Raw genomic sequence first — 17253 nt, forward strand, 5'->3', positions numbered from 1 at the left:
AAGCATTTCATTGGTCGCGGGTGCGGAAGCGTCCCGCCTTCTTTTCAGATCCGGGGCTGCGATAGGACATCTCCGGTGAGGGGGGCGGGGTTTGAGAAACCGGCGAGGAAGCCATTCGGTAACACATGCGACACCCGTTGCGTCTGTGCTGGAGTGAGATACAGTGTAGCAGCGCTGAGGCCGGGCTGGCATCGAGGACAAATAAGAATAAACTAGTGATTATTAAAGTATTAGACCATGGCAATAACCGCGGAGCATATTAAGAATAAACTGACCACGGAAATCGGTGCGGTGCATGTGGTAAGACGTGGTTACTTTTTATTATTATTGTTGTTGTTGTTGAATTCTCATTTAAGTCGAGCCTTGCAGCGCTTTTGGAATAACCCAGTTCAGCACAGACATGTGATCTGGAAGATGCCAGATCTGTTCATGTCATATAGACTCTGAAGATCTGGCTACAGTAGATAGATTTAGGACAGGGGGTCCCAAACCGGTCTTGTTGGACCCCCTGTCCTGCTGGTTTGTGATCCAACTGAGATCTTAATTGCTTAATTGAAGCCGTAATTGAACGAATGGCATCTCAGGCTCGATGGTGTCATTCAGAGCTCGGTTGGATCACAAAGCAGTGTGGGCATCCCCGCTGTAGGGAATAGACAGGATAGACATCTAGAGAGCTGTGCGAGTCGTGGAGTGCTGTTCGCTGCTCTCACCCCGCTGTCGGGCCCCTACAGGAGGTGGAGGACACGTCCCCCAACAGATGCGCCGCCAGCTTCAAGGTGCTCATCGTGTCGCCGCACTTCGAGGGCAAACCGCTGCTGCAGAGGCACAGGTAGAGATCCGGGACTGACTCACCCTTCACACACGCACACACTGTCTCTCTCTCTCTCTCTCTCTCTCTCACACACACACACACCCTCACTCACTCACTCACTCACTCACTTATTCACCGTCACCCTCACACACTGTCTCTCTCTCTTACACACTCACTCACTGACCCTCACTGTCACACACACTCACACTCTGTCTCTCTCTCTCTCTCTCTCTCTCTCACACACACACACACACACACTCACTCATTCACCGTCACCCTCACACTGTCTGTCTCTCTCTCTCACACACACACTCACTCATTCACCGTCACCCTCACACAGTCTCTCTCTCTTACACACTCACTCACTGACCCTCACCGTCACACCCTCACACACACACTCACTGACACACACTCACTCACTCACTCACCGTCACACACACACACTGTACACACACTGTCCCATGCACTCTCTCTCTCTCTCACTCACACACTTTCATACACACATTTACTCACTCACAAACCCTAACAAACACACACATTAATTTGATTGGGGAGAAAAGACAAACTCTTTCTTCTGTACTGTTTTCAGTAAGTTTAGTATGTATGTGTGTATTAGATGCATTCCCACAAACTCAACACTTTCATTAGGGTTGATGGTGGTGGTGGTGGTGGGGGGGTTAATCATGAAACCATTTCTTGTAAACCCCACAGGACTTGTCGCATAATCATAATTAGGGCAATTCACTTGGAAATACCCCATGAGTTTGTTTACAAGTATGTGGCAGTTCTTCTATTTCTCTCTCTCTGTCTAGGATGGTGAATTCCTGCCTGGCAGCGGAGCTAAAGGAGATCCATGCCTTTGAGCAAAAGACTCTAACACCAGAGCAGTGGGAGAAGCAGAGAGCACAGTAACCCCCCCACCACCCCTGTACATCACCGCACTCAGCGATTGTGCCTCTCTGCGTGTGTGTGTGTATATATATATATATATATAGAGAGAGAGAGAGAGCTCATGCCCGTTTCCCCCTATTGAGGTTGACTTTCACAGCAGGCAGCCCTGGGTACTGGGTCGTGTTGGTTTCTGCTGCTGGCTTTGAGAGGGGAGCCGCTCAACACTTGTGCCGTTTCAATGAATGCTGGCCGTTGTTCCCGGTGAAAGAGGGAGAGAATCGACAGAGATGGGTTCTTCTTCTGCTACTTCTTCATGTTGTTATTAATCATAATACTCTCGCTTCTGCTGGATGGGAAACAGGACGTTCAAAATAAAACATGGGTCTCCCCAAAATAAGTGGTGTGTTGTTTATATTCCATCAACGGCTGTGTTGTGTTGTCGCTTCATTGAAAGTGGCTTAATTGAACTATTAATTTCCTAAATCGGAGCCTTTAAATTATCTTAAACGGTAAGAACATAAGACAGTGTCCGATGGAGAGGAGGCCATTCGCCCCATCATGCTCGTTTGGTGTCCATTAATAACTGAGTGATCCAAGGATCCTATCCAGTCTGATTTTAAATGTTCCCAAAGTTTCAGCTTTAAGCAGGGTTAAGTTCCCTATAACACTGTAAAAAGAATTTATCTTATTAAAGAGCCAACTTTTTATCCCATACACAATTAAAAAAGTAAAATGTATACAAATTATTACTTCATTGACTTCAAACCAGCAGGGTAGGGGGTCCTCCGGGACCAGGGTTGAGAACCACTGCTCTAGACCAAATCAAACCCAGACCCCATACCCACAAAACGCAAATTACAAACGCGTTACATAATCGCGTTTTAATTTATAATCAGAAGCCACTTTCTGGAACTGTACTTACTCGCCATTTGCGGGAATAGTCATTTTAAGTATGTGTTCTAGGTCAGGTGTTATGATGTCAGTGGTAGACTGCATCATTACTCAAAAAGATATAGCGCATAAGCGTATATTGATGTGTATTGATGGTGTCTAGCCTGTTAAAGGGTCAGTGATAACGACGATAATAATACAGGGCTCTGCTGCCAAAAACACAACCTTTAGTATAGGCGTCGCCGGGGGATTCCTGCAGGATAGATATCACAGCTGTCAGCGCGGTGTTGGAGGACTGCTCGGTCACTGCGCACAGACAACCTCCTCCATGGACAGCAGCGGCGAGAGGAGGAGGACCCGCCGGACAGCAGCGAGGCCAGCCCGGCGTGGCCAGGACGGAGCAGTCGGGGGAGGAGAGAAGGGTCGGAGCCGGAGGAGAAGCGTCTCGACAGCCCGGGGACCCGGAGCCCCAGAGAGCGGAATGGGTCCGACACCGGAGCAGAGAGGCAATTAACTCAATATCAATTAGCGCTCCTCTCTCTCTCTCTGTTTGTATGTCGCGGGTGTGGTTTGGGGGGTTTAGGGTAGCGGTGGGGCAGTTAAAGTTAGTTATAAACTTCATTAAAAATAAATCGAAAGCGAAACTGCCAATACGGGCGACCTTCGATCTCGGAATTCACTTGGGTGGATTCTGTAGAACTTGTTCGTAACAGGAAAATGAAAGAAATCGTCTATTAAGTAAAATATATTTTTTAAAAGGTCAGACCTTGACATCCTCGATTTATCAAGACTTGAACAGGTCCATCGTGGAAAGCTGCACTAATGCAGACGACCACAAACACACATTCACACAAACACACACTGACACACACACACACACACACACACACACACACACACACACACACACACACACACACACACACACACACACACACACACACACACACACACACACACACACACACACACACACACACACACACACACACACAGGAATGCGGTCAAGTACATATGCTTAATTTTCACTTTTTATTTTATTATTCTTATTATGTTGTTGGTATGTTGTGAACATGCCATGTTTTAGTAACGGTTACACAGACATAAACAATATACACGTTATCTCTGCCCTGGACTGTATTGTCTCATCTCTCCCGGGCCGTGTGCTCTGGCAGGTACCAGTCTGGGGTTCCTGGGCCCCTGTGGACACAGTGTGCAGCCAGGAGAGGTCGTCACCTTAGTAAAGACATGTCTGGACAAGGTGAGTCTGTCAGTGCCGTCCTGGACTGGACTGTAGCTCTGCAGGACCAGGGCTGGAGAGACCTGATCTAATATGGTATCACTGGTGTGTGTGTGTGTGTGTGTCTGTGTGTCTTGCTGCTGTAGGAGAGTCTGGACCTCCAGTGCCCGCTCTGTGGGGCGCAGTGGGAGTGGAGGGAGATTCGAGATCTGAAGGGCCTCCCTGAGTCAGAGCTCAGCGCTCTGGAGGTGCGAGTGGAGCAGCTGGTGCAGTGCCGCCCTGACCTCTACAAGATGGTGAGCGAGGAGCAGATGCCTGAGACCCCCTGGGTAACCACAGACCTACCCTGCCCTGATTATTGTTGCTGTTGTTGTTACTTTAGTTTTATTTTAAAAAGTAGAAGCACAGTTTAAATCAAGGCCTCTCTGTAGTTTAATATATATTTTAGCCTGACACTTAGGAGAGTGCAGGGGAAGATAATCGGTGTTGCGCTGCTCTGAAGCCCATGCTGTGACCCAAAGCAATAACTGCCCACAGTCCAACCAAGCAGCTAAAAAGCCACTACTGAAAAAGCCAGAGACAGGCAATCCTGCACCCTAATTCTGAACCCCTATCCTATCCCTTCCCCCAGTGCCCCAGCTGCGCCCACATCCTGAAGAGGGCGTCAGAGAGCACCGGCACTCCCCGCCTCTACACCCAGTGCCCACGCTGTGCCCCCCACCTTTTCTGCTGGGAGTGCCACAGCCCCTGGGGCGCGCCTGACTCCACATGCCCCAACGCCTCCTGTGCTGTGGTTGCCACCCTCCTCTCCTGCCCCACAGTGACCGACCCGCTAAGCCAGGTGAGGGGCTGCCCGCTGTTCCGAGCCTGCCCCAAGTGCCACGCACTGATCCTGCACCACTCTGGCTGCAAGTATGTCTGCTGTAAGAGCTGCTTCTATAACTTCTGCTTCATCTGCCTGGAGAGCAGCAAGAAGTGCAGGGAGGCCAAGGAATTGTACTTCTCTCTGAAGTGCAAGAAGCCCCGAGCTGCACGACAGACCTTCTGACCTGAGCCCGGGGGCCACTGACCTCTGACCTCAGTGGGGACACATTGGGGACACATTGGGGCCGCCTATACCAGGGCTCAGAGAAGCCCTGGACGTCCACTAGTGCGAGACACACGCGGGCGTTACAGGCAGCTCTCCTGGAAAACAGTCCGTTTCAATAAGATCTGCCTGTGACCTCTGACCTCTGACCTCTGCTTCTACATTCTCAGTGCTTGTCACACTTTTATCTGTCTTTGTGCAGAGAAATAAATCTAAATGTCCTGTTGTTGTTGTTTCCCATCCTACTACTCTTTCTAGTCACCACAGTGTCTGACAGCCACTCGGACTTTTCTGAGGTTAACAATAATCATAATAATAACAATCATAATAAAGCAAAGCAGCTCGAGCGCGGATGCCTTCACACGATTCCTGCAAGTGCCCATAAGGTGTGTAGGACAATACGCGTCCCTGTAACGTCCATTCTTGCTTTGAACTCTTACTGTCTTACACTGCAGGTGACTCTGTATGTCTGCTATATTGTGTTGTGATCCAGACTGTACCTGCAATTAGGGTACTGGGAGTTATTATCCAGTCTGCATCGTACGATTGGGAATCTGATCCAGCTTCTGTTACTGCCATTACCCACACAAACACGCACAACATCATATGCATTGGTTATGATAAACACATTTACCCGTTTGGATTGATTATTTTATTTTTTATATTTTGCGTCATTCTTTGTGTGCAAACATCGTTTCTCCCCGATGACTGGCAATATGTGTCTTTTGGAAGTAATGATATTCCCGATCATTAACACAGTTCTTCAGCACCCTAAGTGCTTGTAGAGTGGTGTTCCCCACAGCGCTGTGACTCTGGGCACATCTGGAGCACATCAGGGCCAGGAGGAAGAGCAGTCTGATCATTGCCATCTGTGATCCGCCGGCGCCTGCAGGAGACACAGCAAGAACCCGGTCAGAACTGGCTCAATGGAGAGGTTTTAATAAATACTATGAAATAACAGACTACATTGAAATCTCAACAAGAAATATTACCCAGCCGGAACTGTAATTAATAAAATGTGTGAAGTTGTTTATAATAAATGGCTGTATGCCACCTATACCCCACTTGTGCCAGAAGTAGTATCCTGTGCTGCACTGTGGTCCATTGCAATTGACCCTCTGTGTCTTGCTCCTCTGTTACAATAATATACAGTATTGATCTGCTCTGGAGATCCCACTAGCAGCCCCACATGGTAATTGATTGCTCAATTGCACAGAAAGACTCACCCAGTGTGGAGACAGTTGATCACAGTGGATCAGAGGATCCCTGGACCCAGTGATGGGTCTGAGACCCGATAAAACAGCTGCAGTCATCTATAGCAGGGATTCCTGAACCGGACAACCCCCTATCCTGATGGTTTTTGTTTCAACCAACCTCTAAATGGCTTCATTTTCTCTTGTTGTTAAATACCTGTCTGAAACAGAACTCACTATTTTAAAACCTGTCTGTTGAATCTTCCTTTCTTATCCAGCTTTTGTTGTTACTCTGCTGAGCTTTGCTGCCATTGTACCTCTGCAAAGGAGAGAAGACGACGTATATGTGTAAGTGTGCCGTGTCTTTAGTACCTTAATAAGCATTTACAGGTATATATATCCCAGATTAAAGTCATGGCGCACAGGACTGGTCACGTAGCGGATGGAAATTTGGCACCTTACCGCTCCGTGAGTTTAATAATGCATGTGGTGCAACACAATGGCTTCATGATAACAATGGCGCTGTGCGGGACTGCTGTCCAGCTGCACTGGGACAAGTGCGACTCGTCCAACAGCTGCTGCTCGCTGTGAACTTGAAGTGAGAAGTTTTGTTAACTTGAGCAGAGAGAGATGAACAGGATAGTGAAGATATCAACAGGAGAATGGAAATGGGACGGGGTGCATTTGGAAGAAACTGTGCATAGGAAATCTACCCGCTGACCTGAAGAGAAAAGTATTGACCAATGCAGACTCAGTGCTCAACTGAGAAGAGTGTGAAACCCGGCCACTGAACACAAAAGTGTGACACACAGAGGCGTGGACAGATGTCTGCTTGGAACAGCAAGAAGAGACTGGTATTAATGGATCCAATCTCAAATGAAAGTTTGAGACATCACTGAAAGAGTGATATTGTCAATATTAAGACTGTTGTGGCATGCAATAACAACATAGTCGCTCTGCAGCACTTTTTAAAAAGGTGTCTGTTTTTATCAAGTTACACCAATAACCGAACTTGTTTACTAGTGATTATTTAACAAACCACAACATTAACCCAGCTTGTGTCCCTCCCTGATAGGAGACACAACACATCCAAGCAAGAGAATTGCCAACTTGTATGACATGACTTGTACTGAGAGGCAATATTACTTCTGTTTCAGGTTGCTGACAAATCGTATTTCCTTCCCAATACACATTATTTTCCTAAAATGAGGCAAACTTGCAGAGTATTTTGCAAAACAGGATTTCTTTTATTTTTTAATTCAAATATTTCTTATTTCTTAAAGGGGTCATGAACTGAGAAATCAAAATTCCCTTGATCTTTTGACATATAAGAGGTAATTGTATTATAAAACCATCCTGTAAGTTTCAGAACTCAAAACTTTATTGTTAGTCTAAAAACAGCTTATATTGAAGCCAATCTGCAAAAACGACAGGATTTGGAATGTCCCACTTTATTACGTAATAGTGTGGCTAAACCCCGCCTCCGCAGAAGATCAACGCCTGCTTCTACATTACTGCCTGCTTAGCCCCGCCCACTGAATAACGCATATAGTAGGTAAATAACGAGAGATAATAGTTCTTGCATAGTTTGAGCTGTGCTTTGGTCATTGTCCTGTTGTATCAGGAAATTGGCTCCAATCAAGCGCCGTCCACAGGGTATGGCATGGCGTTGCAAAATGGAGTGATAGCCTTCCTTCTTCAAGATCCCCTTTACCCTGTACAAATCTCCTACTCCCACCACCAAAGCACCCCCAGACCATCACATTGCCTCCACCATGCTGCACAGATGGCGTCAGCACTCCCCCAGCATCTTTTCATTTGGTCTCATCTCACGAGTGTTCTTCTTTGTGATCTGAACACCTCAAATTAGATTAGTCTGTCCATAACACTTTTTTCCAATCTTCCTCTGTCCAGTGTCTGTGTTCTTTTGCCCATCTTAATCTTTTCTTTTTATTGGCCAGTCTGAGATCCTGGAGTCGCCTCTTCACTGTTGACGGTGAGACTGGTGTTCTGTTGGGACTATTTAATGAAGCTGCCAGCTGAGGACCTGTGAGGCGTCTGTTTCTCAAACTAGACACTCTAATGTATTTGTCCTCTTGCTCAGTTGTGCACCGGGGCCTCCCACTCCTATTAAAATTCTGGTTAGAGCCAGTTTGCGCTGTTCTGTGAAGGGAGATCTTCAGTTTCTTGGCAATTTCTGGCATGGAGATAGGGGCGGCGGCTGAGCTGCTGGTGACTGGGACATAGTGCGCTGGCTGAGCATCTTGAAGTGCAGTACCTTGGGGTGGCGGTTCAGGCATCTCAGATCCAAGATGGGGCAGAAACCGGCGTCTTTCTAGGGCACCAGGAAGTCTGGGCAATAGAATCCCTTGTGCTTCCCCAGAGGGGGCACTTCGCAGATCACGCTCTTTTGCAGAAGAGCTTTGATTTGTACGCGCAGAGCAGCGCCGCACAGTGCAGTGGGTCCCTCACTTGCGTCCACAGCAGCCCTCGGCAGGTCTGGAACTGTAGGGAGTAGCCAGCTGTTTTCCCTCTGGACCAGGAGTCCTGGGTGCAGTGGTGCTGACTGCAGAGCTGCTGGGGGGTGTAGGGGTGGGCCAGAGACTGCTGGGGGGCACGGTTTTTGCCCCTCTGTTATTATTATTATTATTATTATTATTATTATTAGTAGTAGTAGTAGTAGTAGTAGTAGTATTATTATTATTATTTCTTGGCAGACACCCTTATCCAGGGTGACTTACAACATAAGTGCAAAACAAAGTGCAAAAATACAGTTCTTGTTTGCCGCTGTGGACCGCAGCAGGCCTGGGGGGCGCTGCCTGCCAGTGATGCGAGGACGAAGGTCGGCAGGGGGCCTGCTGTCTCGCTGAGCTGGGGGCGCAGTGCGGGGGTAAGCTTTAACGGAGGGGCCAAATGTGAACCCAGGGGATATGGGCGTGTCCATCAAGTGGGCCCTGTGCACATCCAGGACCCACCTCTCCGGGGAGTGACCTCTAGGGCGTGACAGTCATGAGCAGGTGAGCCGCTGGCCCTATCTCCTGGAGAGGCAATGGGGTCTCAGAGCTCACGGGGGCTCTCAGCCAGCTTGGCGATGTAGAGGCCAGCAGGCTCTCAGTGTTGCTCAGGCGAGCCGTCTGGGCTCCAGGCGTGTAGGCCCTCCTGAGGAGGTCCTCACTGTCCCTGCACTGCTTGTGAGCCCTGGTCCTGGAGAGCCCCAATCCATTTGATCTTACAGGTCACCCTCAATCACAAATTTCTAAACACTGGGAACACATGTGAGTAATTAATCAATTAAGCAAGTCAACCCAGGGACCTCTGCCCTCAGGAGGCTGCAGGTATTCAGATAATTGCTCCACTAGTTTCTAAAGGACTGAATTTAAACCACCTGCTTCACTGATCAGACTGAAATACTTCCAGGTGTTTTAAATTGGTGATACGAGAGAGACCTGTGCAACCTGCTGGATAGGGGCTCTCCTGGACCAGGGCTGGACTCCCCTGATAGACATAATGGCAACAATATGTACATGTTGTAATATGTATATACATCACGCGTGTAGAGCTGAGCACACAGAAGCGATGAGGCTCTCCGTGTGGCGTTGAAAAGGCACAGAGGGCGTTGTTCCCCAGTGCCGTGTGCTTGAGCTGGGGCAGGAGCCGGGCCCAGTGACGGACAGCAGGGGCCAATCATTCAGTGTTTCTGGGGTGAAGGTCATTTCCCAGCAGCCTCTGGGGGAACGGTTTGGAATTGAAAGGTAACAGATGACAATAGCGGTATTGAATGGAAATTTCTTCAGAAACGCAAGACTGGAGTCCAATTAAAATTTGTTTTTTTTAAACAATCGTTCATTAAAACGTTAAAAGATCTTGGACTCGGGCTCCAGCAGGGGGAGATAGCCGTCCCCGGAGGTGGGTCCCATCATGGGATCCTGAGCTCCCCCAGATCTTGTATTTGCCAGTTCTTGAAGGCTTCCTCCTTGCCCCTCTGGTGGACCTCCAGATTGACATAGTCCCTAACTAGGACCATGCCCCTCCACGCGATGATGACTGGGTCCAGCTCCTGCTTGTTAAACAGACAGATGTTCCGTCCCTCCCACAGGGCCTGTTTCACTGCGCAGACGACACGCCACCAGCACCTCAGGGTTGTGGATGTAAGTCCCCTGGCTGGACCATAAAGGATCTGCGGGGCGGTCGCCCGCACAAGAACGGCAAACCTGTGGAGGAACGGAGAAAACAGGAGCCAGACCCTGCAGGCGGAGGGGCAATCCCTAAAGATATGAGCCTCCGTCTCCTTCCCTAGGCAACCCTTGTAGGGGCAGATGTCATAAGGAGCTATGCCCCTTCTGTGCATGAACACTCGGGTGGGGAAACATCGACTCACAGCCAGTCAGGAGACATCTTTCTGCGTATTTGTGAGGCAAACGTGCATAGCGTTAGCCCAGATAAACCAGCAGGTTTCGGGAGGGAAATCTTCTATCCGGCTGGTCTCCTGGGTAGATCTCATCAGACTACAGATGGTCTTATAATCCCAGGAGGCCAGCACGACTTTATGGAGGCCTACTTCGAGCGCAAAGGCTCGGAGAGCCCTGTAGAACGGCGGGGGATCCCATGAGTGTGGCCTGGTGTTATCCATGGCGCAGAGGCTGAATGGTCTTGACCACATATGCCAGCCCCTGTGCCTTTATAAGCCGCACAACGTCCGGGACCCCCCTGCCTCCATCCAGGGTACCCTTCACCATCTGCACTCTTTTCAGCCTCTCCATTTTGCTCCCCCAGACAAACCGAAATATAATTCTGGTCACTAGTTTTGCGATGATCTTGTCTGGGGGGAAGATCATTCCTACGTAGAGGAGTATCGGGAAGAGGATGGCCTTTACGACCAGCACCTTACCAGCCATTGTCAAGGTCCTTGTGCTCCAGCCATGGATCTTCCTTTGGACATTAGATAAGGCCTCCTCCCAGCTCCGGGTGCCCGTGTTGGTCCCGTCGATCGTGATCCCCAGAACCTTGATGGACGGCTTCACAGGGAACACGGTCGGCGGGCCCCGGCCGACAGGCCATGCGTCGTCCATATAACCCAGGGCTTTCAGTTGCTCTCCGCCGGAACCCGGGAGATGGAAACCTGTCACCCGGACGTCCCGGTGGATCGCCTGCATGAACGTCTCCAGACAGAGGATGTACAGCAGGGCCGACAGGGGACAACCCTGTCGGACCCCCGACCTGACCGGAAATGGTTCGGTCAGGTGGCGGTTCACGAGGACCCTGCTGCTTAGGCCGCTGTAGATGATCTTCACCGACTTCCTTAGGCCAAGAGCGAGACCCTTTTTTTTTTTTTAACTAGCGCAAATATGTATTATTCGTTCATTTCAAAGCATTGGCTTTGTTATCACATACAATTTTTAGAACTAGTTTTTCACTCAATTCCCATATACAATAATACAATACACCATAGTAGCATTATTCAGTGGGTATCCACTTACATCACATTGAAACATCACATATCATTTCACATTTCAGTCACACATGCAAACAGCACAATTCTTTCAATCCAGTAGTCACTCTATTAAACTATGGAAAGGATAGTTCATGAAATGCCCATAGTCCCACCAGACTCTGTATCCTTCAATTGCGCTTAGATTTAAAAGAGGTTGGAGTTGTATGACTATTCATGTTTCTTTTCAATCTATTTCCATATTGTTTCTTCAGGCCTTTCTCCAACTTTTCCTGAAAGATAAAATTATATTATTTTCAGCACCTGAAATCAATCAGAAATGCATTGTTAATGCTCTGTCCGTCTATTCCTGGACATCGCCACCCTCCTGTTGTCAATTGGAATCAGCAGAGTTAGTTAGTTTATCACTTTCACAATATTATGGTAAGCATCGTATGCTTCCACCATCCCCCTCCCTCCTGTCCGTCCACACACACTGACATCAGTGGCCATGAGGATGGGTTATGGGCCGCAGCACTTAGAGCGGAGGCCAGTGTGAGAGGGGAGACTATGCACTGATGTGTCATGGCATGTGAGTAGGGAACCTGTGGACTAAATGTGAGGGAAATTCATTGTTGCTGGTTCCTGTGAAGACAGATAATAGTAGTTATTTTTCTATTCATCTGTATCAACATCAGTATTATTAGCATTAGTAATGTAACTATTCTCGATTTCCCAGGACATTACTGTCGGTTGACAATGTTGCTTGGTTTGTAGTAGTACATCTGTATTTAGTTACAAGGCAGCTCTCTTATCTCTCTCAGTGGGGAGCTGACCTCACAGACACTTTCACTGCCCCAACCCCCCCCCCCCCTTTTTTTTTGTTTTTTTTGTTTGTTTGTTTGGGGGGGGGTGAATCCCTTCCTGATTAATAGGGTATTTCTGTTTGGGAAAGCAGTATTTCCATTCAGTTTCAAGACTTTAGATTTTAAACTATATCTCATTCAATGATTTATTTATTTTACATTAAGTTATACCTTAAGTAACTTCCTTATTTTCCCTCATATTCCATTCAATCGCCATCAAAACTCTTGTGCTGAAAGTGGCAGCACATTTCTTTCACACATACCAAACTCCCTTTTTACAGCTTCCCAAGCCTCATCAACTTTTAAACCCCTTGTCAACTTCCTCAAACCTTCATCAACATCGCTCAGACCCTCTGAAAACATCACTCTGTATCCTAATAGCTGTTCTTTCTCCTTTTCCTAATTTCTTACTAGACAATTCAAGTTATATTTATTGACATGTATTATTACTATTTATACACATATTTTGCTCCATTATTTGAGTTAATAAATTCAGATATTTTCCAAATAAAATATATTTTTAGAAAATAAGCATTTTAATTTATTTCAATAATGATTCCCAGATACCTCAGGAAAACTAATTTTCAAAACATTTGTTCAGTCAATGATTTCACCAATGGAAGAGCCTGCTTGGGCACTAAGACTGTCCGCCTGCGCGGCTCATGTATGTCTTTATTGTGTCACTTCCTCCTATTGAAGTCCAATCTACACCGGTACAGGTTCAGAAGAACTGTTCCCAAAGCCAGATTGAACTGATCAATAGTTCATTTCTTACCTACACCTTGTATTTAGGGATCTTATATCTGGGGATTTCAAAAACTCTTCATTGTGGAACTCACAGCTACCAAATGACCACACCTTTAATTTCCTGCAGTATCTGGTTATCCATGTATTCATATCTTCACCAAATTTCACTGTTTCCTCAGATTCCCATTTCAAAAATTAGCTCTAATTCAATTTTCAACATTTAATTTTTTATTTCTGGTTCGTAAAACTCATTCTAATAGTATTTTTATGTTTTATTTTCTCCTTCAAAATTACGCAATACTAATTTTAGCTCACTTATTCAATGATCATAATTTATATTTCTATAGTATCCTTAAAATTCTTACCCTTTGACTAATTCACTCATCTTAAATCCAAGGTCTAATTTTAACTTTTATTTCAGGTATTTTATGCAATGCACCAATAACCAAATATTTTCTAAAATAAGACTATAATATGTCACTATACTGTTTACATTCTCCTGCTATGGGTTTTACATCAGGCTGTCACTCAGGGCTGCACCAGAGAGCTGCTCCTGTGGATTCCAGCCTTTAGTTTTCCTTTAATTTGACTTTACAGAATTTGTCCATAATATGATTTTTAACAAACAAATTCTTGTTCTTCTGAGTCTTAGAGGACACCATTACTATTTATTTACTTTATTATTATTATTATTAATCTATGTATTTAGTGTATATTTTTTGTATTACTTTAACATTATTCTTATAATAGAATGTATTATTCATTTATTATTTCTGATGCTTTATGCACTCTGTATATAGTTAATGTCTAAATCCTCATTAATCTGTTGTTAAAACATCAATAACTGCGTAATTGTAAATATAATTCTGAAATTATTGGTTACTTCCCTTCTCAGTCTTATTCTGGACTATGCACAATATTAAAAATACAAAGCATACAAAACAGACATTTACCTTACATAACCTTCAGACTATTATGTTTATATATATGTACATAAACACACAAAGCACATACAGATTGAAATCCAAAGATAATTCAGATATTAGATTAGTGGTGTGTTTTGTTGACCCTGCAGTGTCTCAAACAGCCCTTAGCATTTATTTATTTATTATATTGTTATTATTAAAAATCAGATGTAAAATAATCTTTGAATTACACTACTTTGGGGTTTTCTTGATCTATTATGATCAATTTCTTCTCTAAATTCGTATTATTCAGACAAAGAATTATAGAAACTTTGTCGGTTTTTTATCTTGCCTTTACCATTTTAAGTTTAACATTTTAAACTTGTAGGAATTCACATACAGACACGTATTTTAACGCCATTATGCCAATCCTATCTTTGCCAACAATGGGGCTATATCGCTGGACTTTATGTACCTCAGGTTCTGTCTGACTGCCACTGTCTCAGCTTACAAGGTTTTCCTTGCTTAACCTGGGGCTCAGCAGGCCTCGTCGTACCTTTCGGTTCCCTTGGTATCTCTACCCCGCAGATCTGTCTTACCTGGAGTTCACCCTACTGTGAACCTCCGCTGTATTGTCAACCTTTCTATTTGTTTTACCTCTGCCTCTCCACAGGTTCTCTTTAAATTACAATCTGAGAGCCTCACACAATCCCGAGATAAAATCTAAATATACAGGGTGGTCATTTTTAAAGATACTCAACCATATTTTGGTCCCGGGAGTGGAGGCAAGTTCAGATCCTGTTCGTGACGCCAAGTTGTAGAACCGAGTCGGAAATAAGTGGAGAAGTCGCGGAGATAAAGCAAACAGAACTTTAATCGAGCCGCTCGGAAGCCCCACGTCAGAAATAATTCCTTCAGTGAGACTTAATGTTTACAAACATGAGTACAACTTTATAGGAAAAATGACGTAACATCTTATGGCCGTTCATCCAATCGGAAGATACAGGTTTACGATCTGTCCTCCCGTGAAGAGGTGATGGATACAAAAAGCAGATGTCCGTCTTTGATGTGCACTAGGAAGATGCGATCCCACGCTGGTCATTTACCTAGTGTCAATCGCTCATTAACAGAAACATTCCTGCTATCTTGAGAAACAATTAAGTTATAAACAAATTCACAGCAGACATCTGTAGACTATTTCAGCACTGTGTAATCTTTCATTACTGACAGGAGATTCTAACAAACCAACCTTGTTGACCCTTTACTTGTCCTGCTAAATCTAATCTGCTCAGTCTGTATACAAACTACTTCTAATGCTAGTATTAATATAAAACATTACATAATTATCACAAAACACTTTCTTCAACATCCTATACAGAGTCTTCAAGCAGCACCACAGTAACCCCGGCCTCACCTGCTCCTCCCGCACCATTTCATGTGCTTAGTTAGATTTTATTTATTTTAATATTATTTATATTACATTTTAGGGGCCCTTTGATATTCTGGGGCCATAGGCGACCACCTAGTTCGCCTGTACGTCAGGCCGGCCCTGGCTGTAGTAGCAGAAGTACCAGGACCATTATGTTCAGTGTGAGGTGCTGCTAAGAGTGAATACTGTTTATGGCAGGGGTGGCTAACCCTGGTCCTGGAGAGCCTCAGGGTCTACAGGTTTCTGTTCTATCCAGAGTGTTAACAGCTTAATTGAACCAATTGTGGGTCTTAATTAGGCAACATGTCCCTGTGTTGAAGGGATCCATTGATTGATGATTTAGAGAGACCTGGAAAACCTGCAGGATTGGCCACCCCTGGTTTAGCATATATAATATGTATTTTCCCGATTGCTCTTATAATTCTTATGCCAAAAGAATGAATATATAAGAATATACTCCACCAGTGTTACACGCCCAGCCTCACACTGTGTTTGGAATCAAGAGATGTTTTAACAGCAACTGCCAGTGTAAAGTACACTGGCATTAAAATAACATGGGATACCCTATAGATGTAGTTAATTTCTAGGAATTGTAATTTGTTTCCTGAATGTGCCCCCCCAATACATTTAGCTGTGTGTGTCCAGTGTGACTCTGGGCTTATTCTAAAATATAAACTTTGATAAAAAAATCACACACCCCTGCTGACCGTCCTTCATTTGAAGGGAACTTGTACAGAGATTGAGACCCCGATTCCCAGGAGCCCCTCTCCTCCTGCATCAAACAAGAGGGCGGCGCAGTCAGGTATATAGGGGGCACTACAACTAGAACTGTTAGATCACAGAGTAACCAAATCACAGACTGTCAACTCTAACACACAATGATAATAAGACAAATAGAAAGCTGCAATACCCACCAGAACAGTCTTTAAATAAGATGTAAAGAATTAAGTTGAAGATAATCTACATTTACATAACATGATCTATCAAAATATGAGATGTATTAAAAATTGGCAAATTAAAAACAATTCAATATTGCATCATCAATAATCGATCAGGGAGACAGAGGCAGGAAATACGAGGACAGCAGCAGCCGGCTTCACTCTGCAATCATACGAGACCACACACAAACAGGTCAGCTGCCCGGCCGTGAAGGTGTTCAACAAAACACCTTATGACAGAAACAGCGATAAGAAACGTTGTTTTCCACAAATCCCTTGAGCAGAGCAGCAATTAAACGCATGATCTCACTACCACCAGCCCCGTTACCATACAGTTCACACACAGCATCAATTCTCTCACTTCCTTTACTTAAACTTCCATGAGACGCAGCCACTCTCTGCAACACGGCATGAACAGGGTGTCCCACGAGTCTGGACTCATAGGGGGACATTATTCATTCATATTTCACATCTTTACACCTGACGTCACTCACTGTGTGCCTGCTGACTGGGCATCTCGTACATGAACTCTGCACATGCACACACTGTTGAGCAGAATACAAATCCGGTGTTGCAATGAAACATTCAATTTAAAAGGGTGAAACTCCCGATTTATAGAGTCCCTGATATCATTATCCACGGAGCCCAATTACACCACATGATACATGTGTACAAATATGACCTCCACATCAAATACATGTGTGTACATGTATAAAAATCATCACCATCATCAGTAAGACACTGTATTGTGCACAACTCAAAACTCTCACATCACCAATGCAGGCAAAACACTGCACTGCACACTAAAACATCCAAGATCAATGCAT

General features: G+C 45.3%; 2 protein-coding genes across 3 annotated transcripts; both read left to right on the top strand.

Annotated features, from left to right (window-relative positions):
* Positions 1–89: 89 nt before the first annotated feature.
* Positions 90–2099, top strand: LOC136768431 (bolA-like protein 2). The gene is made up of 3 exons (XM_066722650.1): positions 90–300; positions 732–829; positions 1624–2099. Exons 1-3 carry the CDS (start codon positions 238–240, stop codon positions 1721–1723), a joined length of 261 nt encoding a protein of 86 aa, XP_066578747.1. The 5' UTR covers positions 90–237; the 3' UTR covers positions 1724–2099.
* Positions 2100–2733: 634 nt separating this feature from the next.
* On the top strand, positions 2734–5146 carry LOC136768407 (uncharacterized). 2 transcript variants are annotated; one of them, XM_066722608.1, is made up of 4 exons: positions 2734–3099; positions 3769–3854; positions 3980–4162; positions 4465–5146. In XM_066722608.1, exons 1-4 carry the CDS (start codon positions 2922–2924, stop codon positions 4879–4881), a joined length of 864 nt encoding a protein of 287 aa, XP_066578705.1. In that variant the 5' UTR covers positions 2734–2921; the 3' UTR covers positions 4882–5146. The 2 variants fall into 2 exon arrangements, with proteins under 2 accessions (XP_066578705.1, XP_066578706.1); XM_066722609.1 differs by having other exon boundaries at positions 2747–3099; positions 3980–4129.
* Positions 5147–17253: the final 12107 nt, after the last annotated feature.

The sequence above is a fragment of the Amia ocellicauda genome, chromosome 14, assembly GCF_036373705.1.
Source record: "Amia ocellicauda isolate fAmiCal2 chromosome 14, fAmiCal2.hap1, whole genome shotgun sequence".
Taxonomy (NCBI): Eukaryota; Metazoa; Chordata; class Actinopteri; order Amiiformes; family Amiidae; genus Amia; species Amia ocellicauda.

Coding starts and splice junctions, on each gene's coding strand:
- LOC136768431 (XM_066722650.1), top strand. CDS start 238: ATGGCAATAACCGCGGAGCATATTAAGAATAAACTGACCACGGAAATC. Junction 301..731: donor AAATCGGTGCGGTGCATGTG/GTAAGACGTGGT, acceptor GGGCCCCTACAG/GAGGTGGAGGACACGTCCCC. Junction 830..1,623: donor CCGCTGCTGCAGAGGCACAG/GTAGAGATCCGG, acceptor CTCTCTGTCTAG/GATGGTGAATTCCTGCCTGG.
- LOC136768407 (XM_066722608.1), top strand. CDS start 2,922: ATGGACAGCAGCGGCGAGAGGAGGAGGACCCGCCGGACAGCAGCGAGG. Junction 3,100..3,768: donor TCCGACACCGGAGCAGAGAG/GCAATTAACTCA, acceptor GTGCTCTGGCAG/GTACCAGTCTGGGGTTCCTG. Junction 4,163..4,464: donor AGATGCCTGAGACCCCCTGG/GTAACCACAGAC, acceptor CCCTTCCCCCAG/TGCCCCAGCTGCGCCCACAT.